The sequence below is a fragment of the Microcebus murinus genome, chromosome 2 (assembly GCF_040939455.1).
Source record: "Microcebus murinus isolate Inina chromosome 2, M.murinus_Inina_mat1.0, whole genome shotgun sequence".
Lineage (NCBI taxonomy): Eukaryota > Metazoa > Chordata > Mammalia > Primates > Cheirogaleidae > Microcebus > Microcebus murinus.
In genome coordinates this window covers 12,273,782-12,299,937 of record NC_134105.1, presented here as the reverse complement: position 1 = coordinate 12,299,937, position 26,156 = coordinate 12,273,782, and the positions used below count along the sequence as shown (strand labels likewise).

The 26,156-nt window shown below is 54.7% G+C and overlaps 2 protein-coding genes across 4 annotated transcripts in view; both read left to right on the top strand.

Annotated features, from left to right (window-relative positions):
- Window positions 1–21,606, top strand: part of CAPZB (capping actin protein of muscle Z-line subunit beta) — a 134,987-nt gene extending 113,381 nt beyond the window's left edge. For 2 of the 3 annotated variants that reach the window (XM_012787689.2, XM_012787687.2), the window contains exons 5-9: window positions 5,051–5,192; window positions 5,707–5,823; window positions 16,575–16,640; window positions 17,308–17,384; window positions 21,344–21,606. In XM_012787689.2, the coding sequence (XP_012643143.1) occupies window positions 5,051–5,192; window positions 5,707–5,823; window positions 16,575–16,640; window positions 17,308–17,384; window positions 21,344–21,431 (490 nt within the window). In that variant the 3' untranslated portion in view covers window positions 21,432–21,606. Of the gene's footprint in view, window positions 1–5,050; window positions 5,193–5,706; window positions 5,824–16,574; window positions 16,641–17,307; window positions 17,385–18,666; window positions 18,780–21,343 lie in introns of all 3 variants that reach the window. The other variant, XM_012787688.2, reaches the window with a different exon arrangement.
- LOC142861107 (uncharacterized) lies at window positions 8,187–16,565 on the top strand. The gene is given in 4 exon segments (XM_075993226.1): window positions 8,187–8,542; window positions 8,799–8,845; window positions 8,847–8,874; window positions 8,876–16,565. Coding segments are annotated over 4 exon segments (774 nt in total). The 5' UTR covers window positions 8,187–8,362; the 3' UTR covers window positions 9,395–16,565.
- Window positions 21,607–26,156: the final 4,550 nt, after the last annotated feature.

The following is a 26,156-nucleotide window of genomic DNA, read 5'->3' as shown; positions in this document are numbered from 1 at the left end:
TGGAGGGTGTGAAACTGTATCTTGCCTGTTGTGATCAACATATGTTTTTTTTTTTTGAGACAGAGTCTCACTTTGATGCCCAGGCTAGAGTGAGTGCCGTGGCGTCAGCCTAGCTCACAGCAACCTCAAACTCCTGGGCTCAAGCGATCCTCCTGCCTCAGCCTCCCGAGTAGCTGGGACTACAGGCATGCGTCACCATGCCTGGCTAATTTTTTCTATATCTATTAGTTGGCCAATTAATTTCTTTGTATTTATAGTAGAGACAGGGTCTGGCTCTTGCTCAGGCTGGTTTCGAACTCCTGACCTCGAGCAATCCGCCTGCCTCGGTCTCCCAGAGTGCTAGGATTACAGGCATGAGCCACTGAGCCCAGCCATCATACTATTTTTCAAATGGCAGAACTTGGAATTCCAACCCCAGGTAGTCCCATCTCCTTAGTCCCTGTTGTCTGAACTCTCTGGTGTTCATTTGTCTTTAAAAAAAAAAAAAAACGTTAATCTTGGCTGGTCAGAAGGCAGCGATGAGTTGTCCCACTTGATTGTTCATTGTTCAGTCAGTTACAGATAAAGTCCTTGTACTCTTTTCCCCCTCTCACTGCTGCACTTGACTGGTCTTAAAAACACACACACACACACACACACACACACCCCCACCCCCCCACCCACCCCAGTCTTTCTGGGCATCTTGAAAGCCACCAAGACTATAGTGGAAGCAATTGCACTCAGTGGAAGGAGGTAGCTCCTGGGGGACACCAGCAAAGAGGTGATTCCAGTGTTTCACTCCCCCCCCCATCATTCCAGGGTTGATCTGTCGTTTTGCCCACTCTTGATCTTCCTGGAGCTTCTGAGGTACCCACCCACTCCCCACACACACACACTTCACAATTCGACACTTGTCCAAGGTGACTTTTCCACGGTCTTCCCGAGATTGTCCCTGCGTTGTCCTGCTAACGGGAGCCCTGATTTGAGCGTGTCGTTCACCCCCTTGACTATCTGGACTTCAGCCCCCGCTGTCTGACTTTTCATTTAGGTAGGAGGCCTGAGAGAAAGCCCACGCTCTTCTCTTTGGGCCTGTGCATTTACAAGAAGGTTCTCCGTGCTGCCCACTGGCCCAGAGACTTGCACAGGAACTCTCTGGGCTTTCCCTCTTGAGCCCAGGTCGCTGAGCTGCGGTGGTCATCCCACGAGACGACCTGGAGAGCTGGGGTTTTGCAGTACTAGTGGGGGCGGGGGCCGGGCCGGGCAGGGCAGCTCCTCTGTGGCCTCTTTCAGCGCTGGCCCACGGCCCGCGTTTGGTCGGCCACTCACCTTGGCGTGCAAGGCCCAAGAGCGCGGCACTGGCTATGGCAGAGCCACCTTATTGAAATGGCATGTTAGCATTTAAACAATATTAATACTATTTGACTCATTAAATATACAAAGGCCAGTTAAAGTGCTTCCATGTGTGTGCTGTTAGTTCTGGCGGGCGACTCCTCAGATAGCTTTATGTGGTTTCAGACAACATTTTAGCACATTCTTAAAATACCCACAAAAGCCTTTATGTAAAAACTCATAAATGTGAACCACATAAAAATTATTTTTTTCTTTGTTTCATGTCATTATGATCAAAGGACAGTAGGTAAAAATAAATTTTCAAAAACTTGTTGAGGCCCCTCTTTAATTAATGCTTCACACACAGCACAATGCCATAAACCATGTAGCAGGGTGACCGTCTGTGCACCCTGCAGCCACCTCCTACCGATCGTGCACGGAGCCGTCCTGACGACACTTGCCAGAGAGGCCTGTCGGGGCTCCTGATCCTAGAAGGAGCCTTTCTAATCACTCCGTCCCCTGCTCCCTTTGTCTTGGGGGATCAGGTTGAGACTTGTGGCCGCTCAAGTCCCTGGAGATCCCTTTTGGTGATTGGAGTGCAAGTCCATTCTTGAATTGTTGTGGTGTTCGGGCCATTCCTACAGCAGCCAGGTCTCAGCACGTCCGCCTCACCTCAACCGGGAACACCCCGATGCAGAGAGGGAGCAGGTTCAAAGCGAGAAACCAACAGCATCGCCTTTAACATGTTGCTATCGTTCATTTATTAGACGTCAAATGAACTGTAAATTAGGATACAATCCAATGGAATACTGTCCTGTTTGAATTGATGATGGAGATCATGTGGCTCCATGGAAAAGTGCTGATGATTCTGTGCCAAGTGAAAAAGCTGAACTCAACATGGCACTATTGCTCTGCGTATGGTTATATGAAAACTGTCTGGACAAAGACAGGGAACTTGGAAACAGCAGATTTATGGGATAAGTTGATTTATGGCATTATCGGCTAATTTTTAAATTTCCCTTTTTTAATAACGTTCTTGCAATAAGTTTTTAAATTTTGGGTAAAATAAAAACCCACAAGGAAGTCACAATTGAGTTTGCATTTTACCTCCTTTGTCTCCGGCATATGAAACTTTAGACCTGGTCGATGTGACCGCCAAGGAGAAGCTGCCCGGAGTAGGAGCTGGGCCACAGGGTGGGGCGCTGGCGTGGAAACAGCTGGTTCCACCTTATAAAACTTTAATGCCGTTCATTGTTTTCCCTTTCTGGAAGAAACAGGATGCTAAGGGATGGGACTGAGGGGGATCAACCTTAGGCCACCTGGTGCTTTTGAACTGGTCACTGGATGGTGTTGACAAGGGCTGTCAGGCCACCAGGATTCCTCCTGGTTACCTTCCAGGGCAGCCTGACCCTGCTGGATCCCAGGCTTCTGCGCACAGAAGAGCAGGCCTCGGACGAGAACAACATCCTTCCAGGATGGCCAAAGGAAAGCAGGAATTATCAGCCCATCCCTTCTGCCAACACAAGAAAAAACACAGTTTTAAAGTTGGGGTTTTTCCCCTTTTTCTGTGGGGCTGCTGTCCCTACAAGCTGACTGAAAGGGAAACCCATGTGTTAGAACGAAGCCATCTGTCACCAACAGGAGGGATAATTAGCAGGCCCGTTGTGGGTACTCCTCCCTCGGTGTTGACGTGCCTCCTGAGTTAACTTGCAGAGTGAGGAGCTCTCTAGAACCCAGGAGAACGAGCCAGAAGGGCTCACGGAGCCCATGGTGCGAGTCATCTGTGCACTGGAGAACCTCAGGTCCAGCCAGGTGACCAGTGCACCTCCACGTGTCCCAGGAGCTTTCCAGAGAGGGCTGGTCTGAACCCAGCTCCTGTAGGTTGGCCCTGTGGAGGGAGGTAGTAGGAAGGGAGGCGTCTGTTCGTCTCTCCTCCTTTCCCTCTCAGTACCGTGCTGTGCTGTGCGTGTCCAGAGCCACGCCCCTCCCCATTCTCCGCTGTGGACCAGCGTTTAGCTCAGTGTCTGGCACCTGGCACTTCAGCCCGCAGGTGCTCCCTGTGGCTCCTGCACCAGCCGGGCAGGCCTGCCCCTACCTGCCACTGGGGACACCGCTGTGAGTTCAGTCTGACAGCTTAATCACAGTGGGTGGTGTGAGCCGGACAGAGAAATGGGACAGGATGTGGCCTTGTGGCGCGGGCCTGGCCCCCGCCTACCTAAGGGGACCCTGGTGGGGAGGGGATGATGGTAGCAGGGCCACAGTGGTGTAGGGCAAGAACACAGAACAGCCGAGCTCCCTGAGTCTTACTAGCGGCAGGAGATTCTCATTCCCTGCGAACTTTGTTTCCCGCAACAACTGTGTCATAGACAGCCTTCCTGTCTTCCAGCCTTCCTGGCTGTCCAGCTCTGAGGGCCTCGCACTTGTAGCACATGCCTGTTGCACCCTTGATTCAGGGATTAATTGAAGTCAGAGAGGCCCCACCATGGGTAGGGAACCTGCAGCTTCAAGGCCGCATGTGGCCCTCCAGGTCCCCAAGTGCAGCCCCTTGACCAAATCCAAACTTTAAAGAACAAATCCCTTCATTAAAAGGATTTGTTCTGTAAAATTTGGATTCAGTCAAAAGGCTGTGCTCAAAAGTTCAGAAGGCCACATGTGGCCCTAAGGCCACAGACTTCATGATGGGGAAGGTGCCAGCCATGGAGATGAGGGCTCTCCGAGTTTCTCCCAGCAGCATTGGAGGCACCACGTCGGCTGACTGCACTCCCCAGGTGGCTACTCGGCCTCAGTCGTAACAGCTTGGATTTGGGATCCCAGCCTGGCTCCCTGTCCTCCTCCAGCCTTTTCTGTTCTCCTTCATTTGGCCTTAATAAGAAATTTTTCCATATTGACTCAGATCTGAGCAGGAAGGTCTATCCCAAGCTCAGCCTTCATTTCCAGTGAGGGTCTTGTAGTAAGTTGCTCCGAAAGACCAGCAGGACCCCTGGTCTGCCCGGGCTCTGGAAGGATCAGGGTAGGGAGGAGTTTGTAGTTGTACTTTTCCCTCACTTCCCCTGTAAAATAGCTACCCCACAGGTAGGAATACCAGCCAGGAGCACTGGTCCCAGCACTTCAGGAGGCCAAGGTCAGGGATCGCCTGAGGCCAGGAGTTTGAGACCAGCCTGGGCAACACAGTGAGACCTTATTCTACAAAAATAAAAAAGATTAGCTGAGCATGGTGGTATGTACCGGTAGTGCCAGTTCCTCAGGAGGCTGAGCAGGAAGATCACTTAAGCCCAGGAGTTCAAGGTTGCAGTGACCCATAGTGACCTATGGTCAGGCCACTGTACTCCTTTCTCTTAAAAAAAAAGAGAGAAGAGAAAAAAAAAAGAAAGACAAAAGTAGATTGTCCACTTAAGTCACATTCTGTGCTACATCTTTTATTTGGGAGGAATAGGATGCTCAACGAAGTTTCATAAGCTTAGTGAAGCCTACAAAACTGGATTGAGGGGCAGAGCTCAAACTCAGGTTCATCTTTATGACTCCTAAGCCCATGTCCTTTCTGTCAGCCCCAAAGGCTGCTGTACCCCCTCCCCCAACCATGGGGCAACCAGAGCACATCCAAGGATCAGCCTGGAACTGTTGCAGGGAGGGCCTTTAATCCCAGACAGACATTGAGGTGAATCTTTGCCAAATGACAGCCTGAGCCCTGGGTTACTGATCTGTAACTCACCATCTAATGGGCACGTGGGCCTGTTTCCTGCAGGTATTTTGAAGGCGGCGTCTCATCTGTCTACCTCTGGGATCTGGATCATGGCTTTGCTGGAGTGATCCTCATAAAGAAGGCTGGAGACGGATCCAAGAAGATCAAGGGCTGCTGGGATTCCATCCACGTGGTGGAAGTGCAGGTACAGCCCCCTAGCAGCTGGTGGCTGGGGCCACTACATATAGATGGCTCACCGAACAGTGCGGCCCCACTCTCTAGCAGATGCAGGGGAGAGTACTGTGATCTGTAAACACCTGCTAATGCCTGTAATGCCCTGAAGCCATCTGGACAAAGATGAGTCAGGACTGCAGTAGTCACTGATGATAAAGTTCCCAAAAGAACATACACATGATTACAGATGCTGTCTCTTTAAACACAAGTTGGGATTTTGTAAGAAAGGTAATTCGTGGTAATGACGTAGGCAGGGGGCATGTTGGGGAAGGTCAGCCTGCAGATGATCGGGCAGCTGCCCCACTTAGGCTGCGTGTGTTTGGCCAGCTGGAAATCCACCATCAGAGTAGGACTTCACATGTTCAGATAACAGCTGTCTGGGCTATGCGAGGTTGCTCACACCTGACTCTAAATTCAGGGGTCCGTGTCAGGCTCTCCCCAGCTCAGGTTGTGCCCAAGGTTCTGATCTCTGTCTCGTCCCCCAGGAGAAATCCAGTGGTCGCACCGCCCATTACAAGCTGACCTCCACGGTGATGCTGTGGCTGCAGACCAACAAATCCGGCTCCGGCACCATGAACCTCGGGGGCAGCCTTACCAGACAGGTAGAGTCACATTCGTAGCGAGTGGCCAGTGCCCACAGGTGCCAGCCTCAGCGCTGCCCTTCTCCAGATGACTGAGCAGTTACCCACTTAGGGTCAGCGTGTCTGCTCAGCTCCACGTCTTCAAATAAAAGCCATGTGGGCTGTGCAAGGTTGCCCAAAACTTGCTCCACTGGCCTCCTGCCAAGTGAGCACAGGGACTGGCCACGGCTACTGCTTTTCACTCCTCAGGGGCCCCGTGTCCCTGTACTGCATGCTCTCATCATGCTGTGAGGAGCGGTGCTTGGCTCCATTGGCCACGTCGTGCACGGTGCCGTCAGTCAGACCAGCACTCGAGGGGACACTCTTCCGAGCTCAGGGATCTGCACCTTGCTGTTCTCAGCCTGGTGTGAGGACCAGCATCAACATCACCAAAGAGCTTGTTGGAGCAGAAATCTTGGGCCCCGACCTATGGAATCAGGATGTCCATTTTAAATTAACATAAGTCTCCGGGTAATGCACATGCATGTTCAAATTTGAGAAGTGCTACAGTGCACCTTTCTCTCTCCCGTCTTTTGCTTGGGTACTACTACTAGCAGCCTGTCTCCAAGATGTCCCCCAGGCTGCTCTAAAACGAACTTGGAGCTTGGACTGGAAGGCACTGCCTGGCCCTGGAGCAGACTTGCCTTAACTTCTGCTTAGATCCAGGCAGGTTTACGACCCTTGTTTAAGGGTCCATGTTTAAGACCCTTGACATGTTCAATACCATGTACACCCCCATTCCAAGAGAAGGCCCTGACCTCGTGCCAGGGCAGGGCAGTGGATGCTTTGTGTGCAGGGAAAGAGCGCACAGGCCAAACACAGGCGGGACTGCGCCACGCTGCCAGAGAAGTCAGTACTGGCAGGATTGGTGCAGCTCGGGGCGTCCTCAAGAGGTGGCCGCCTTCCGTGCCATGTCCTTCCTGTCCCCCGTTCTAGAGTGCCTAACCTTTGAGTATGCGGATTCCTTTTAACATCAAAAAAAATTTTTCAATAAGATAATTATAGTCTTAATAGTCATTGATAGAAAAAATACCTATGGCGATTAGGGTTAATTTACTGCATCTTTTACATGATTTTGTATTCTGCAGCAGCATTGACATGCATTTGGAAAACAGGAGTGCAAAGCGCATGTCAGCCGCCATGCCGGGGGGTGTGTATCAGAGCCGGAGACCCTCCACCTGCCAAACCTCCATTGCCTCTTGGTGTCAAAGGGGTTCAAGGCCAGAAGGGATCTTTGGGGTCCCCTTGACTGTGAGGCAGGACGGTCCCCATCCCATCCCAGAATTAAGCATGGCCCAGGGCAGGGCCCAGCCTTTCACATGGAGGTGGGCTCTTGTTTTCTGGAACCCCCGGCAGAGAAGGGGGGAGGCGAACCCCTAGGTGACTACCCCACACAGCCTGCCTCCCCTACCCTGCCACCTGGGTAGTGGCTAGAAAATCCTAAATCTGGATCCAGAGACTGCTTCCTGCATCACTTACCGCTCGAAGCTGTTTATAATTCCAGCCAGTGTACAGTGACCTGGACAAATATTTAATCCTCTGTCTTCCTAATAGTTTAAATCAGAGCTGTCAGCCACAGCCAGAGTCTGGTTCCGGCTTGCCGTGAGCCGTGCCTGCTGCCAAGCCAAACGCAGCCTGATGAGTGGCCGTCCCCAGCACACCTTGGCGGGGCCGCGGGCCTTGTTTGCATTGCCTTTTACTCTTGGGGCTTTAATAGGAAATTCACGCTCTGTCATCATTCTAACGGCCGATCACATGATTCACTCGGGGAGCGCTGAAGTTGGGGCTGGTTTCCAGTATAAGTAACTGTACGGAGGGGGGCGGTGGGGAAGCAGCGAGAGAAACAAATCTAAGTTAATGATGCGCAGCTTCTGAGCAACAGGGGAAATAAGGGTTGCAGGGTTTGGCCGTGTGTCCCAGTGAGCCTGGAAAAACGTCTGTGGTTGCCTTGGACGGGGGACAAAGGGTTCCAGGAAAGTTGAGCAAACCAGTGGCAGAGTGAGTGTGCAGGCTGACCCCTCTGAGTAGATTGTAAACAAGGCTGAGTTATTCCCATTTGACAGGTGAGGAAACTGAGGTTCCAGTTGTGAAATAATTTGCCCATGTGGCTTCAACAGTAAGAAGTAGGACCGAAATTTGAACCCTGAATTGTCTGATGAGAAACAAACATGCTACTTTCTACCACACCATACTGTTTTGGTCTTAATCGGTCCCCTGTGCCTGACATTCGGTGACTGCTAAATAGCCAGGAAATGCATTGAGAAGTCAGCTCAGTATAGACAGGACATAGCCTGGTAGGGGCTGGTGACATCTGTTGGTGGCTCCTCCTCCTCTGGCGGCCGGCTCAAGAGCAGCTGCAGTGGCCCAGTGGCCTCTGAAGCAGGCAGGGCCAGTGCTGCAGTCCCATGCCGCCTGGCCGCCCTGGGGGTGTGCTGAGTGGCACCGCCCTTTGGGCTCCTCCTGCGGGTAAGCGTTTGGCTTCCAGGGTGACCTCCTGTGGGAAGTGGGTTGGCCATAGGGGATGCCTTTGTTCCTGGAGGCACAGGAGGGCAGGGAGGGTTTTAAGATTTGTAGGGATCCGAATGATCTGATTGGACCTGCGTTTTTAGAAGGTGGCTCTGCCAGCTGGCTTGGGGGACGGATGGGCAGGAAGAAGCTGTTAGAGTCGTCCAAAAGAGAGGTGACAGGGGCCCAGACGGGGTAGCCCTGAGAGGGTTAGACATGCCTGTGGCGAGGAGGACACTGAAGAAGCTGTTGTCCGCTCAGGGCAGGTGACGAGAGCCAAGAGGAAGAAGGGCAGAGGCAGGAGGAGTAGAGGAGGAACGACAGGCTGGAGGCCTTCAGAGTGGAGAGGTCAGAGTGGAAAGGTCAGGGCTTGGCTGACTGGGACATGAGATTGGGGACAAACGAGGGGCCCCTTCTCTTGCGTGTGTCCATTACACTCGCAGTGACTCAAGCTTAGGTTTTTCCTCTGGAAACCTGGCTTCGTGGCGGTCACTCACACACTCGCCCCACGTGTGTCGGGAAGGAAGGCCATTTTGCTTTTGGAGCCGGCTCCCCAGACCCACAGTGCCGGGCTCTGACCCCGAGAGCCATCCAGCCAGCAGTCGGCGCTCCTAGGCAAGGCCAGGCGGGTCTCCGGTTCCCCTGGTGGCCGGTGACCCACCCCGCCTGGGCAGCAGCCCTTCCTGGGTGCCCTTGCCCGTGGCTGGCTCAGGCGCGCCCTCACCTCCCTGTTCCCACGCTCCATCTGGAGAAGGGCCGAGGGCTTCAGCTTGCTGGTGGCACTCCTCCGGGTCCCTTCCCACCGGCGTGCCAGGCTTTGCCCTCGCCCCTCCTCGCTCCGCTGACAGGCCCTGAAGGCCCTGGTTGGCGCACGCAGCAGGTCAGGACGCCCGGTGTGGACACGCCTCGTGGGCTCCGGCTGCCGCACACCAGGCCGCGCTCCCCTGAGCCTCGCCCCACCTCCTTCACATTGGCCTTTTGTTCCTCCCGTTACCCCCCAAAAGATGTCACCCAGGGACGTCAGCTGGGAAAGGAGGTCGGTAGGTGAGGTGTTCCGGCAAGTCCGGCAGCTGTGGGGCTGTCAGGGAGGTGAGCCGCCCTCGTGGGAGCCCATCACGGTGGGTCGCGCCTTCCTGCCAGGGCTGGGGGACACCCGCAGGGAAGACGGACAGAAGGTGCCCTTTGTCGGACCGCCACGTGGGCCCCGGGGGAGGTTGGTGGAGTGAGGGAAAGAGGTTGCGAGGGAAAGAGGTTGCGAGCCAAGTACCAGCGTGTTGAAAAGGAAGTTGTGCTGCGAGGTCACTTCTGTGTGACAGCAGCGATGTGGGAAAGAGGCAGGACCGTAAATCTCTGGAAAGAGATCCAAGGTTTCCCGTCCAGGGAAGAGCCCTGCAGATGTTCGTTTGATTTTTTTTTTCCAGACTCTAAATATTTAGAAGTGAAGGTGAAATGCTCTGTTGAGTGGGGGGATCAGGCAGATTGTTTGCAAGCTGAGCCCTTTCCCCACTCAGCAGCGGGCACCCTGAGACATCTCCAGGCGAAAAACTGCAGCAGAGGCGCTCGCCCAGGTCTCACGGCAGGAGACTGCCCTTGGACTTGCGTGGCAGTTAGGCCCAGCGGGGTGTTTTATCTGGGGGCCGAAGCCCACGCCCTTCCTTCCAGCTGCAGGGAACGGGGTGGGCCAGGCCACAGCCAGGAGGTCCCGGAGCTTGCTTTGCAGGCCTCGGCTGCAGCCACGAGCGCTCCTGGTGTGCCATGAGGCTGCCGGGCCCCAGGGCAGAGACCCCAGAGCAGCGTTGCTTTTAGGGACAGTTGGGTTTCTGTCAGATGCCCTGGGATGGGGCGCCCCGGTGCCTGGCTGAGAAGGAGAGCAGGGGTGAGACTGGCTCCGCACCGCCACCCCTCACTGTGAGGAGCAGGTGCAGGAGAGGAAGGGGCCAGGATCCTCGGTGGGAGGTGGCCGGGGTGGGATGGAACCCGCTCGGGACTTCCCGGCCCTGCCTCATGGTTGGTCCTCCACTTTCCTGGTAAAGACCGGAGATGAAAAGGGAGCCAGCTTGAGAGGTCGCAGGGAGGAAAACAGGTTTCAGAATCACACACCCCTTGGTTCAGACCCCAGCCCAGTCACTTTCCAGCCATGCGACCTGGACCGGCCACTTCACTTCTTTGAAACTCAGTGTTTTCGGCATAGAATCAATGGTGCTTTTTTTTATTTTTTTTTGAGACAGAGTCTCGCTTTGTTGCCCAGGCTAGAGTGAGTGCCGTGGCGTCAGCCTAGCTCACAGCAACCTCAAACTCCTGGGCTCAAGCAATCCTCCTGCCTCAGCCTCCCGAGTAGCTGGGACTACAGGCATGTGCCACCATGCCCGGCTAATTTTTTTTTTTCTATATTAGTTGGCCAATTAATTTCTTTGTATTTATAGTAGAGACGGGGTCTCGCTCTTGCTCAGGCTGGTCTCGAACTCCTGACCTCGAGCAATCCGCCCGCCTCGGCCTCCCAGAGAGCTAGGATTACAGGCTTGAGCCACCGCGCCCGGCCAATGGTGCTTATTTTGAAAGATCATTGTGGAGGAGAAATCAGAAACCATTTTGACACATGGTTTTATGGTCAATAAATAACAGCTATTACTGCTACTACCACATATCTTGCAAGCAGAGACCTGTAGAATTATACAATTTTAGATTCAATTAAGATTTTCCTAAACTGGACAGAAAAAACCTTCCCGGGGATGCTGGCTGGCAGCATGTGAAGCCCTGGCCTGCGACTCCCGCGATAGCTTGGTGACCAGGAGAACACCAGAGACCCTAAGAGCCCTGGGAGTAGAGCTCTGTTTTGTTTGTTTGTTTTTGAAATGGTTTCACTCTGTCACCCTGGGTAGGGTGCAGTGGTGTCAGCCTAGCTCACAGCAACCTCAAACTCCTGGGCTCAAGCGATCCTCCTGCCTCAGCCTCCCGAGTAGCTGGGACTACAGGCATGTGCCACCATGCCTGGCTAACTTTTCTATTTTTGGTAGAGGTGGGTCTCGCTTTTGCCCCAGGCTGGTCTTGAACTCCTGGCCTCAAGCGATCCTTGCGCTTCAGCCTCCCAGAGTGCTAGGATTACTGGCATGAGGCACTGTGCCTGGCCCTGGAGCTCTGTTTTGACAACATGAGCTGCCACTCCACCAGGCACGGTTCTAAGCATTTTCTGTACATTCTCTTATTCAGTGTGAGGTCGAGGCAAGGAAGTGGAGGCGCATAGAGCCCAGCCCTTTCCTCCCGGGCTCCTGGAGCCTGAGGACGAGGCAGCCATAGAGCTACTGAGCGAGGCTGCCGCCTGCAGGCCCCACTCTGCTGCTGTGCCCGCCGGAAGACCCCGAGTGGCAGTAGGAGGAGTTGGCCTGCTGGTTTCCAGACACTCGCCCGTGTCGTCCCCAGGCCACCGAGACGAGAGGGGCCTGTGGGGCACTCTCGGCTGGGCTCCAGACTTGGTTGGAACCACCTTGTGGAACATCTGTGCTGCCGCAGCATAGAAGAATGTTTTCCTTCTGGCAGCCTCTTTTATAAGGATGTAATAATATATGCATTGCAAAAATGGTTCTATTTTTGGTGGGTCGGAATGCCAGCGAGCTGACCCTGACCGCGGTGGAGAGGAGTCAGCGTGGGGAGGGGCGGGGGCTGTGGAAACACGCCTGTGTGCTGGGCTCTCTGCCCCTCCCCAGCCCCTACAGGGCCACTGACATGTGCTCGAATTCCCTGCCATGAGCGAGGGGCCCCTCTTGCGAGTGAGTCTGCTCCCGGGGAAGGGGCTGCCCAGCCGGGAACACGCAGCCTTCTCCCCCGCCCCACCTCTTCTGCTTTTGTGTGTCCTGTGGCTTCAGCCTTTCTGTTTGTTGGAAAGTGGCTCGCTCTCGATTCTGAAACCCAGAGATGGGAACCAAGAGGTTCAGCTGCTGATGTGACTTACACTGGTGGCCCAGAGCCTTTGCCAACAGTCCTAGCCTCACTTTGGGTTCTTGGTGCTCATTTAAAATGAGGCCCCTCAGTGTACTCAAAGCCCTCATCTCTTCCCTGGGGTGGCCGGGAACCTGCCCTCCACGTGGAGCTGGGCTGGGAGAGAGAGCGCGGTTTGCTGGAAGGACGTTATTCGGATCAGAACCTCCGGCGCCGCCCTGCCCAGCGGAGCAGCTCTCTGCGCAGCCCTGAGCTGGGCACGGTTTCCACGTGGGGAGAGAACACACTGTCCCAGCGTGTTGACATCCCAGCGTTCCTGTTAAAAACGGGTGTGTGGAGCACCCTCCCCTCGAGTGTGCTCCCCAACTCCTGCTCAACACACACACCAGCCAGTCGTCCCGGTAACAGAGTTTTGCTAAGGGAAGATGATGTTCCAACAAACACTCCGGTTCTGCTAAGGGTGGAGTATTTATTAGACCTGAAATGGAGGGAAACAGCCATCACTTTCAAGTTCATGAGCACTCTCACTCCTCCTGTTTTATAGGGATGCTTTGGAGTCTCTGTGGATCCAGACTCCCCAGGATCGCTGCCCAGAGTGTGCCAGGACAGTTGAGAGCCTGTGCTGGGGACAGAGAAGCTGGTCGTTCTCTGCCCCTTTTCCGAAACTAGTCCTCAGCAAAGCAGGCTTGCCAGAACCAGGCGTCTTTGTTCTGCAGAGATTCAGTCTCGTTGACTTGGGAAGGGCATCTCGGAGCCATAGGTTCCGGACTTCTGCTCTCAACTGGGTCCCCTCCTGTAACATCTTTGCCAAATGGCCACCCCCTTTCTCTCCAGACACCCAGTGCCCTGGAGCTCATTGCTGGACAAGCAGATGCTGTTAGGGACAACTCTGTCCCCTGCGATATTCTCTCACTCCTGGGTGCCACCTCTGCCTTTGGCAGCGACATAGATTGAGTCTGCTCCCTTTGTGGGATGCAGGCCTTCAGAGCCCTGCCGGGTCTCTGGGGCGCCCCCACACACCTGCGCCTGAACACCTCCAGTTCCTTCCTGTTCCCTGGGGTCAGGGTGTTCAGACCTTTGAAGTGGATGAACGCTAATTCATCCGTGGCTCTCTTAAAACCCATTGCTCTGGCCGGGCGCGGTGGCTCACGCCTGTAATCCTAGCACTCTGGGAGGCCGAGGCGGGCTGATTGCTGGAGGTCAGGAGTTCGAAACCAGCCTGAGCAAGAGAGAGACCCCGTCTCTACTACAAATACAAAGAAATTAATTGGCCACCTAATATATATAGAAAATATTAGCCGGGCATGGTGGCGCATGCCTGTAGTCCCAGCTACTCAGGAGGCTGAGGCAGGAGGATCGCTTGAGCCCAGGAGTTTGAGGTTGCTGTGAGCAAGGCTGACATCATGGCACTCTAGCCTGGGCAACAAAGCGAGACTCTGTCTCAAAAAAAAAAACAAAACCGTTGCTCTAGTCAGGCAGGATGGCACATACCCGTAGTCCCAGCAGTGTGGGAGGCCAAGGCAGGAGGATCACAGGAGTTCCAGTCTAGCCTAGGTAACACAGGGAAGCCCTGTTTCTTAAAAAAGAAAGGAAGGAAGGAAAGAAAACATCAGTGCCCTAAACTGAGTCCAGCCCTACAGAATTTGCTTCCCCGGGACAGACCAGAGGAGGACCATTGCCTTCCTAGGCAAGTAGTGGGACCTTGCAGCCGTTTCTTGGTTGCATGATGGGTAAGGAACACCGTCCCCGGTCTGGCACCAGTGATAGTTTCATTTATGCACCTGAAAGTTGTACCCAGGCTGTCGCAGCCATGTTCTTGTCAGGCTTTAAAACATCTGAAAACCACAAGTTTCCTCACAAGGACTGTTCTCCGTGTTATACTCAGTGAGATTAATGTTTGAGCCTAAGTATCTGGTTTGCGTTCTCCTAGGTAAGTCGGCACACTGAAGTAGCTTTCTGACATCATCCTGTAACAGCGAAGCCGTCGGAATCTAACTGTGCCGTGTGATCCGGGCGGATAGGTTACTTGCATCATTAAGCTTTCGTTTGCTTGGGTTTAAAGTAGGATTCTTAGGAAAACGAAATGGAGTGAGGTGGCTGCCACCTGGTGAACCCGCTCCTTTCTTGGTGGCTGCTGTCATTCTGTAGCTAACCCAGGTTTCCAGGTTCCGCAGTAACCCTCTGACCTTCTTGACCCCTGGTGCTGCCAGTAGGATGCTGGCGACCCTCCCAGTTGTGCCTTCGTGTAGTCCTGCACAAACAGGTTGACCCAGGGCAGGTGGAGGCTTTTGCGAGGTGCTGCAAAGGGGCCCCCTGGGAACCTGGTGTGCAGCCACTCATCTCAGCCACAGGGCGTTGGATGGGAACCTGCCTGAAGGAGGTGATCTTGCTGAAGTCGTGCCTTGTTCTTCCAGCCCCGCATCACCATCACAACAGGAATGGAGGCATTCCTGTGGCTGGCTCCCCTCGATCTCTGATGGTAGAATATGCCAACAGTTGATTTTAACAATCCCATCAAAACCTGTTGTCTGGGCCGGGCACAGCGTCTCATTCCTGTAATCCTAATCCTGTGGGAGGCAGAGGCAGGAGGATCACTTGAGGCCAGGAGTTTGAGACCAGCCTGAGCAATATAGCGGGAACCTGTCTCTGCAAAAAAAAAAAAAAAAATAGCTAGGCATGGTGGCATGCACCTATAGTCCCAGCTACACAGAAGGCTAAGGCAGGAAGTTTGCTTGCATCCAGGAGTTTGAGGTTGCAGCGAGCTGTGATTATGCCACTGCACTCCAGCCTGGGCAACAGAGTGAGAGCGGCCTTTTAAAACAAAATGCTGCATGCCCTTTTCAAACTAGTGTTTAACTGCTAGACTCTACTCTTCCTTCTTGGACAAAAGTCGGGAGTACTGCTGCAGCCCTCCAGATTCCTTGCACCCCTGCAGTGCGCTGCCACTTCTGGAGATTAACTGCATGGAATGACCTGGAAGCCTGGTCATTGAAAGTGGCCCTGTCCTACCGTCTGCTTGTCTGTTTGTACCTTCAGCCCCTCTTAACTGGATCTTTTCCGCCTTTCCCAGCATGACAGTCTTGCTTCCTGGTGAGGACGAGTAGAGATGTGCAAGGCAGCAGGGGCTTTGCCCTGGAAGCAGGCCAGCCCCGCCCTGAGCTTCTGCCCCTCTGCCCTCTTCTGGTTCCAAAGACAGTAACCCACTTTTTCTTTGCTTTTTTTTTTTTTTTTAAACTAGCTTGAACTCATTTTGATTCCTGATACTGTTGTTTTCATCCTCCTGATTACTTATTTCAGCTTCCACATTTTATTTCGGCAATAATATTGGTACCACAATAGTATCTCCATGTTCATATTTCCAGTGCAGTAATATTGAGCATGTATGTGCTTATTAGCACTCTGCCAGGTACCCTGTGAGTTAAATTATGAAAGAGATAAATCTCTCTAAAAAATTTAACTAAGGCATAGGAAGAAATTGAGGGGAAATCCACAGTTCATGAACAAGTGTTGGAGTGAGCAGCCGCCAGTGCCTTCGTCCCTCCCCTCCTCCCTTCCTTCCAGCACTCAGGGTGGAGATGATTGGGCCAGAACTGACTCTTCCTGGGCTTAGGAGGAAGAGACTAGTTGCTGCGTCCCCAGCCCCGCCTCTCATCTGTATTGAGGTGCTCTTGCTCCAACTCCCCACTTGGAGTAGAAAGCAGGCTCTGGCGTGAGAATGGGTTTGACCCAGGTCTGCCATTGGTACCCGAATGACCTTGGGCAAGTCACTCCAGCCCTCTGGCCTCAGAGCCTCTGTCAAAGGGTATCAGCCCCTCCCTCCGAGGGCTACAGCGGATGGCATCACAGAGCTGCCATTAGAAGTGTCCGGGCGCAGCAGGGTGGCTGTTGGGGGACTCACCTGTAGTCTTGGGGCAGCCAGCCAGAGCCTGCCGATAGTGGCATGAAGACACTGTGCGCATCTTCTCCACTTGGCCCTGGATGCGCCAGGGCTGGGCGAGCATGGTCACCCTCACCCTCCGTGCTTTGGGGAGGGCAGCAGCAAAACTCTTCCCTGGCAGTGGGGCTCTGGGTGTCTGCTGACAGGGCCGTTTACAACCTGAAACTAAGTCATTTTGTTCTCCAGCTCCCCCGCTGGAAAAGTGGCCTTGCAACACCTGCAGCTGGCTCCACAGAGCGGCCAGCAGGGACAATAGGCTCTTTGCAAACCCTGGAGGTGGGCTGGCTGCTGCCAGAGCTGCCGTTCTCAGGGAGCCCAGGCCTCCTCTGACTTGGAGGAATGTTTTTGTCTTTTGCAGATGGAGAAAGATGAGACTGTGAGCGACTGCTCCCCACACATAGCCAATATCGGGCGCCTGGTAGAGGTGAGTGGCCGCCTGGGCTCTCCGGGCCCTGGTTTGTACCTGCGTCAACCCCCAGCACATGCCACTGGCCCCTGGAGCCCGTGTGCCAGCTTGCTGGCCTTGTCCTCTGTCGCTTCCTTCCAGCCCCATTGCAGGCAGCAGAGCAGTTTGCGTTTTGTGCCCTGGCTCCGTATTTCTTGAGCCTTCTGGTCTGGGTGCAAGCAGGGCTGGGGCTCCAAAGGCACCTCCCCTCAGTCCCTGGCTCGGGGAAGCGCTAAGGCCTGTTCTCCCCCATCGCCTGGGTGTGAACAGAGACCTGAGCTGGGAAAGGAAGCAGATCCCTGGAACACTGGTGGGGCTCTGGAGCGACTTCAGTCTTCCCTGTCACCAAGCCGTTCTGGAAGGAGGGGAGGTGCTCTCGGGTTTCACGGAATTGGTGGGGAGGCTGGGGAGCGGTGATGTGGTTTAGACTGGCTCCCAGCAACGGTCAGAGTTGGCTGCCAATACCTGCGTGCTGGCTTCCTGCCTGCCTGGGGATGGAGCACAAGTTGCAGGTGGCACCCTGGAGCAGCTGTGTGCCTCCCCCCAGTGGCCACAGCGGGGACTGCAGGGCGGCAGGGGAGGAGAGGGGCGGGGCGAGTGTGCCCAGGAGTCCTAACTGCCCGTCATGTGCTGACCTCCCTTCCAGGACATGGAAAATAAAATCAGAAGTACGCTGAATGAGATCTACTTTGGAAAGACAAAGGACATTGTCAATGGGCTGAGGTAATGTAGCAAAAGCACAAGCTCTGGAGCCAGAAAGATAAGGGTTTAAATGCTGACCCTGCTACTTAATAGCCATGGGCCTTGGGCCTCAGTTTCTCCATTTGTAAAAGAGGGCTCGAGTACCTACCTCTAGGATTGTTGTGCAGACTTTGAAAGGTAAAGTGCCTCTTACGCAGTTTGCACTCTCAGAGCTACCTGTTCCTGCCGCCGCCATTGTGTCCTGGGGCACGTTCACCTGAACAGCCATTGGTGCCCGTGTCTCTGGGGTCTGCCTCCTCCCAGTCCTGCAGCCTGTCATCCCCGCTAAAAAATCTGCCCCGCCCCTATGGCCCTGGGCCTGGAGATGCGAGGACTGCAGTCAGGGCAGCCTGGTGGCCCCTGGCAGGCCTGGGTTCTCTGACGTGCAGAGACAGCCCTTCCCGCTCTGACGTCCCTACCAGGGCCCTGCTGGCAGTGGCCAGGGTCCTGACCCAAGGAACAGCTAAGAGGGGTGCTCTGAGTCCTCCAGGTCCGCGGTGGACAGAGCAGGAGGCTGGAGCCCAGCTGGGGCAGGAGAGCAGCTGTGAGCGAGCACTGGCCTTGGAGTCAGGAGGCCGGGACCTCCCTCAAGCTCTGTCACCTAAGCTGTGTGCCCATTGACACTCGGAGGCCTGGGCCAGTATGTGAGGCAGGGTTGCAGTCTGTAACGTGTTCTGTAGCCCAGCGCCACCGCGTGAGGCCAGCAGGCGTGCTGTGCCCCTCACTGCCAGCCCTCCTGGCCCTGTTCCAGTGTGACCTCACACTTGGGGCGAGAGGAGCGGCAGGAGCAGCTCTGGGCTGGCCCGATGGCGGGTTTGCCCAGGAGCGTAACATGCACCGCCTGCTCTAGCGCTTTAAAACAGGGAGGCGTCCTCTTTGGACCTCTCCTTCCTGTTTCCTGCCCCACCTGGGGACTGGGACTGGGTCTGGCCCTGGTGGGTTTCATTTTCTCTTCCTGGCCCATGGCCGGGTAAGAACCCAGTGGTCCCGGGTGTCAGGGCTGCCACCCGCGGCCACTGCACCATCCACACCAAACACACTGTGCCACCCCCAGCCTGCTGGCAAACGGGGAGGGAATTGGAAGGGCGTGTGGGGGGCTGGGGGTGACCCCCTGAGAGCCAGCACCACCACGTGTACCTCTGCGACGGAGACGCCACTCAGCGGCCCCCTCCAGCCTCGGTCTCCTTCTCAGCTGTCGCCCCCCTCGTGTCCCGTATTCTTGTTCTCTGCCTTCCCACTTCACTCCTCTCTGAACACTCTCTAGATCTATTGACGCTATCCCTGACAACCAAAAGTTTAAGCAGTTGCAGAGGGAGCTCTCTCAAGTGCTGACCCAGCGCCAGATCTACATCCAGCCTGATAATTAAGCCGATCCAGGTACCCCGCCTGAGAGGCACGAGACCCCCCCCACTAAACAGGACTCACCAACCCGCCGAGACCCCGCCGGGCCGGCTGTTGCCGCGTGGCCATTTAAACCACCACTAACCCCGTGTCCACCCACCGCTGACGAGCGGCCACGTTAACACGCAGCCTCAGCCCCACGTAACACGGACGCCTATCACGTGTGTGGCGTGTGCTTTGCACCCTGGGCCAAGGCAAGGTGTGGGGATGGCGGCTGGGTTTGGCTTTTGCTCCCGAAGAGCCCGGGCCCAGGGCTGACGTCGCCCAACCAGCAGCAGCACTTTTGCACGCCGGGTCACCCCCGTCTTCTACCAGGGACCCCAGGAGCCAAATCAGACCCCTTCTCAAGGGCTGGGCTGGCTGACTTGGAAGAGGTGCTCTCGCACTCTGTCTCTGACGATGGTGCACAGAGGGGGCTGGGGTGTCCCAGGCCAGCCGGTGCACCCCCAGACCAGTGGCTGCCGGCGCCCAGTGCCCACGCTGCCTGGCCCAGCACGGCCTCCGCCCCAACGAGCTGCAGCTGCTCTTTAAAGGAGTCACGCTGGTGGAAAGGAAATAGTCTTGCTTGTTGAGAATGGCCAAGGACCATGGCTCGAGCCTGCGACAGATACAGATGTGGGAAAGCAGTCAGCATCCCTGGAGAGCGGAGGGAAGCTGTTGGTGAAAATAAGGCCCGTGGAAACCCAGCCGGGTGGGGCTGCAGAGCTCAGGGTTAGGGGCTGGACATGGAAAGCCCACCCAGAAGAAGTGCAGTGGGCTTTCCGGGGCAGGGTTGGGGTGGGGCACTTATGTAACCAGACGGAGCTGTTTTTCTGGGGACTGGGAACTTCAGTGTGCCAGTCCAGCCACACACAGACCCAACATGTCCATCGGCCTGCAGCCTTGTGGGGCCATCAGATGTTCCCTTTATGGCATTGAGAAAACCCCCTTTTTAAGGTGCACCGTGATGGTGCAGTTCCCTGGCCCACTGGGGGCGTCCTGGCATGGAAACCGGTAGACAGCGAGCGCCTGTGTGTGCCCAGGGCCGGTCCTCCCTCCCACACCGAGTCAAGTGCTGCCTCCCGGCACTCTGTTGCCTTGCTTGTCAGTGATCTTCCCAAGCTGTGTCCCTTAAATGAACCCCTTGCTCTTTACGCATTCAGCCACTCCACTTCTAACCTCCCTATCTCTAACCTGATCCTGGTTCTGGAACTTTTAGGGTGGGTTTGGCTGGTCACAGCCCAGACCTAGAGCACTGGGCTCCTTCCCACAAGAGCTGGCACCTGCCCGGGGCGGGGAGCCTGTGGCTGCTGCTTTGCCCGCTGTGTCTCCCGCGGGCAGCCCTAGCCACCATCGTGAGCTGTGCTAGGAGTCTGGTGGGGCTGGCTGAGAGTTGGAGCTCAAGGACCACCGGGGCTGATGTCCTGACTCTGCCTTTGGCCGCCGCAGAGCCAGGGGCCGTGCAGGGCAAACACTCAGAAACGTGTATTTCCCCAGCAGCACCCAGACGTCAGGGGAATTTTTCTAGTTGTTTCCAGATGGCTTCAGATCTTGTCTGTGCTACCCTCTTAGCGTGTCCGGGACGCGTCCCAGGATTTTCCTAGGATTCAGTAGCCAGAGTCCAAGTTGGGATGCTCTTGCTTCTCCCGGGCCTGCTGCATTTCACTTCGCCCATTTTTGCATGGGGGTTACTCTCTGGCCCATCCACAGCATGCCTCTCAGGCAGCCTTTCACCCTGTTTGCCGCTGCTTCTAGACCGTTAACAAGGTTATAGTTTACTAAGTTCTTGGTTAACCAATATGCTGGATAAATGTGACAAAACGAGCATTCAGGAGATTGCCAAGGGTGTGTCTCTGAGCTGCAGTTTCCTTATCTATAAATTGGGTTAATAGGAACGACCCCCCCCCCCAAGATGCTAGTGAGAAATAATACATATGACAAGGACTTTGCAAGCTCTCCACAAACCGTAGTAGTTTCTAGCTTTGTCGAAGAGTGCCACCACACAGGTAAATGCAGTCACCTTGATCATTCTGCACACAAATCAAGGATTTGACGGCCACTAGGCTGAGTGATTTTGTGGGCCAAGTTAACAGTTGACAGTGGCTCACAGAAACCTGAAAGCACCTGGCCTTCCTGCCCTGGCCTCGAACCCAGCGTGCTTGGCTGTGCAGAGAGGCCGGTTCTTACCCCTTCTCTGGGGCATTCCACTGCACCCTCCGCTGCGGAGGGGTGGGGGGCAAAGGAGAATCATACGGAAGAGTGGACTTAGGGTCCCGTGACTATGGCCAGGTCACCTGAGGCCTGGGCAGAGACAGCGTCTGTCGGAGTGGGCTGTGTGCGTCCCCCAAGGTGCCCAGGGAGGTGCAGAGGGTGCGGGTCGCAGGGCCCTGTGCTCCCCCCGCGCCTCTCTGAGGCGCTGGCAGTTGCCCAGCCTGGGGACCCGAGCCTCCCTGGGGGAGGTGGGTCCCTGCAGCAGACAGAGCCCGGCACCGCATGGCAGCCCCGGCCTGTCGCCGCCTCGCAGGGCCTGCTCCCTCGCTGACGCGCTCTCCGCCTTGCAGGTCTGTGCAGACTTTTGCGGACAAATCGAAGCAAGAAGCCCTGAAGAACGACCTGGTGGAGGCTTTGAAGAGAAAGCAGCAGTGCTAGACCTCTGCTTCGCGCCCTCCGGCCACGCCCTGCGCGCGTTAGGTTCCTTTCTTAGAAACTCGTTTTCTGCTCCCTCTCCCTGTCCCTTCCCTCCCCGACAGGTCACTCACGCAACAACTCGCATCATCCACCGCGCAGCGCCATCTCTCCCGAGAATAAAGCCCGATACACGCCCTGTCCGGCTCTGCGGCCTGCTTCCCGCCACGTTTTGCTATCGAAACTCTCGGTATTTCCATAGAGACTGTGTGGTTTTGTTCGCCCGGGCCCCCCACCCCTCACCCCCGCCATTTATAGGCATAAAAACACTGTCAGCCTCCCCTCCCCTCCCACCTTTTTGTTACATTGGTGTAAAAAATGTAAAACAAAAAAATTTTATGAAATAACTGTGGTGTGTGAAAGAAGAAAAACTGGAAATCTGATTCCATGTGTGTTTGGGAGTTGCTTGGGGTTGGGGTGGGGGGACAGGGGACAGCTCTGGGAGAGGGGTGGCCCTCAGCGTTGTCCTGCGCAGACTTGCCCTGTCCCGCGAGACCGTGGCGTGGGGCCGGGGTGGGGGGCTGCCGACCGTTCTGCTCTTCTGGCCAGGTGCTTTTCTGTCAATTTTTATGGAATGCAAAAGGAGTTTTTGTTTTATTTTGTTTTTTTGTAAAGCTTAAAAGAAAAAAATCTACATCTTTTACTTGAGCCTCCATACTTAAAAAAAAAAAAAAGGAAAAAAAAGAACCAAAAAAATCAATAAAAAGAAACTGGGACGCAGTTAGCGCTGGCCCTGTGGTCTTCTTTCTCGCCTGCGTCGCGGCTGGGCCCCCGGGCTGACCCAGGGTGGGGGGTGCACATTCGCGGCAGGGCTGCTGGCCCCTCACTGGCCCCACGCATGTGGGCAGAGGGAGTGTCCAGACCCCGGCCCACCGCTCTGAAGAGCAGGAGCCATTCTAGGTCACAGCGGCCGTGTGATGACAGCGAAGGTCCCTGTGCTCTCTGTCCTCGGCTCCCTTTGTCTTCCCAGGAAGCACCTACTGTGTGTGGATACACCCACACACCTCTCATGCTGTCTCCCCAACACCCCTTGCAGATGCGAGGAAACTGAGGCTGAGAGTTAACTCATTCATGCAAGGCCTCCCAGCGGCAGCGTCCCTGCTGTCTCCCCTCCACACTGCCCAGAGTCCCTGCTGACGTCTCCCATCTGTCCCGTCACCTGCTGCCCAGGGCGTGGGAGCCTCACAGCAGGTCAGTCGGGCACACACCCCGGCGAGCCCATCCGGCTTGTCCCCTACCCGGGGTCTGCTGCGACACAACCTTGTGGAGTGCAGGTACCAGGGGAGACAGAACAGGGGACCCCTGCCCTCTCGGTTCCTCCTAATATGGGGGAGAACACAGGATGCTGGGAGGAGCGTGGGCCTGCGCTCGGGCGCCGCCGGCTGTGGGGACAGCACCTGTCCTCCGTGTCGGATGGGGCTGTGTGAGACGGCCTGGCACGCGGAAGGCGCTGGAAACATTTGCTGTTTTGTTCGCGGTAAGGAAGACTATTCCAGACCGTGCAGGGGCCACTGCAGCAGGGCTTGCCGTGGGCGCAGAGGCACCGCAGGTAGGGATTTGCAGCCAACATGCAGGGTGGGGTCAGTGGATGGAAAACGACTGAGAGGAAACATCAGGGGTGAGGGGGACTCTGGCTACACTGACCAAACAGGACTCATTGAAGACAGGCCAGGGGGCCCGGACACCATCTGGAGGAGGCAGAGGAGGGACCGGATTAGATCCTGAGAGTGATCAGGCAAGGGGTAACTAAGACTGGATTTTACAAGGAAATGCACAGAGGGGTCTAGGGGAAGGTTCAGAGAAGTGTCAGTTGTCACTTCATCCTTACAAGAAAAACTGGACAAGTTGAAAATAAATGACTTGGCCAGGTGCGGTGGCTCACGCCTGTAATCCTAGCACTCTGTGAGGCCGAGGTGGGCGGATTGCTCGAGGTCAGGAGTTCGAAACCAGCCTGAGCAAGAGCGAGACCCCGTCTCTACTATAAATAGAAGAAATTAATTGGCCAACTAATATATATAGAAAAAATTAGCCGGGCATGGTGGCGCATGCCTGTAGTCCCAGCTACTCAGGAGGCTGAGGCAGAAGGATTGCTTGAGCCCAGGAGTTTGAGGTTGCTGTGAGCTAGGCTGACACCACGGCACTCACTCTAGCCTGGGCAACAAAGTGAGACTCTGTCTCAAAAAATAAATAAAAATAAATGACTTTCACTGGACACAGTAGAGAACAGGCTGCAGGGAAAACAGCTTCCCTGAAATCCAGTGAGACAGAGACATTCGGAACCAGGAGAGGTCTGTCTACTAACCAAGAGCAAAAGCTGCTGGAGCTGGGAACTAGTGGACCCACTTAAACGTAATTTTGATGACCTGCTGAAGGCCGTGTATGACTGCTGTGAGGATGACACCTCAACTGCAGTCTCATGGGTTTTTCCATCAGGAACCCCACCAGGTTCTCAAGATTTCCTTCTGTAGGATGCACAATCACATAACCACAAGTAATGCTAGAAACCCAGAGGTGACTGTGGTGTATGCCAGGACTGATCTTGCTCTGTTTTCTAGAATCTTCCATGGGAGCCCTCACCGCTAGTTTTTTAAGGCTATGTGGAGCTGGTGAGACTGGGGACAGACAGTGGGCCCTGATGGGTTTCTTAGATGCAGGCAGCAGGGAGGCAAGTGGCTAGAGAGGGTGCTTGTATCCTGACTCGGGGCCACCTTGGGGCCCTCTGTCCCCTCCTAGCCACGCCTTTCCTTGCTCCCTCCTTGGCTGCCTCGGTGGAAGAGGCCTGGGGGCTGGCAGGACCCTGCAAGCACCTCTGCCAAGGAAAGGAGGCCGAGGAAGAGGCTCGTGGGAGCTCTGGGGGGTGGAGGGGTTGAGTAGCCTGCTGGTCCATGGACTGCAGGTGACAGACTCCTGGGGTTTGGCAGCAACAGACCATGTCCCCCCACTCCACGGCTTCACCAGATGCTTCCTGGAGGTGCCCCTTGGTGCCAGTTAACACATCGGGAGGCAGCCTTGGTGAGGGTCCAGACCAGGTGCCAGCCTTTGGTCTCAGCTCTGCACAAACCTGCCCAGAGCTCCTGGGACTGGTGACAGCATGTCTCCAGGGCTGACGCTCAGGTGCCCTGTCTCTCCGAGGCCTTTTCACTCCCCACTTGCTGTGGCCTTGACAGATCTGCCCCTGGAGCCCTTGCTGAGGTTCTCCTGGGTCCCCAGATTCCAAGACTCCTTGTCTCCACAGTTTTCTCATTCGTTCAGGTTACTTCCTGGGCAGCTGCTTTGTAGCAGGCCCTGGGCTAGTCACCTCTGCGAGGGTGGCACCCTCCGCTGCTGCTGGGGTAGAGCAGGCATTGTGGTTTTGCCAGGCAGGGCAACTCTTCTCTTTCTGATACCACCCCACCTCCAGGCAGCCTCGGTGCAGTGGCCTCATGGCTTCCCCACTCCCCAGTGTGAGACCTGTGCTCAGCCAATGAAAGTGTTCTCTACCGAGAGACTGATGCTTACAAAGTCGGGCTGTTCTGTTCCCGCCAACCCAGGAGCAGCCTTGGCCTCTGTCCTTCCAGACACCAGAAGGCTCCCCTTCTCCTTGCCTTCTGAGAGCCACTCACAGCCTGCCAATCGCTGCCTGTGTTTCTGGCTTAGTGAGTCGCTAACCTGGGAACCCACCTGGTAACCAGTAAACCCTAAAGAGATTGGAAGAGTGTGCCCATGCTGAGCACCTACCCCAGGCCAGCAGCGGGGCCAGGGCGCTGGCGTGAAACCCTCACGGCCAGACAGGCAGGAACCAGGCCTCTGACTTAACAGGCAGCAGGCAGGGCGACCTGGGCCTCACCTGCTCCACCCACAGCCCAGAGTCGCCTCTGCACCTGGCCAGCTCCTGGCTCCATGCCCAGCAGGTTCCCCGTGACACTCTGAATTCCAAGAGAAGCTGCTGTTTTTCCTCCTATTCTGTGATTGTTATTTTTTTGGTTATTTGCTTTTTTGAGCTTATGGGATATTGTTTATTTTTTAAGCCTCTACAGCAGTCCTTTAAAATTTAATAAGAAAGTATGCCTTATTGCAAACATAATCTAAATACTATAAGTGGAATATTATATATGCCAAATATAAGATAAAATATCTCCCTTTATATTTTTTTTCTCATTATAACTAAAATTTGTAAGACCTTCCCTAGGAAAACCACATTACTTAGTCACACGTTGTCACGTTGTTACTTCGGTCAAAACATATCCTCTTGGCTACAAATATTTTGAATGAGAGCTTTGTTACATATTTTGCCATCCACTTTGCAGCTCTTGAGGAAGGAGATGATCTATTAAATAGTTCTTTGGAACAACCTAGTTAGTGTTATTTTTGTTTGTTTTATAGTTTTGTTACTACTTGTATCACTCCTATGATTATTCAATTATCTTTTTAAAAAGACGAAGTCAGAATATAAACATCATTTTATATAAACTCATAATAAAGTTTCTGATACCTCTCCAATTTGGAATAAGTGCTGAGTAAGTGCTCTGCAGAATGAACAGGCCACATCCTATGTATTTAGATTTATCTCTTTGACCTGTCTAGTGAATGAAACCCCTTCTCCCTAGCACCTAATCCCACAGTCCCCCTGCATAGCTGATGTTCAAATGACTTTGGATCAGAGTATATGACAGAAATGCTGCAGAATATAATTATATTCTTACCCACAAC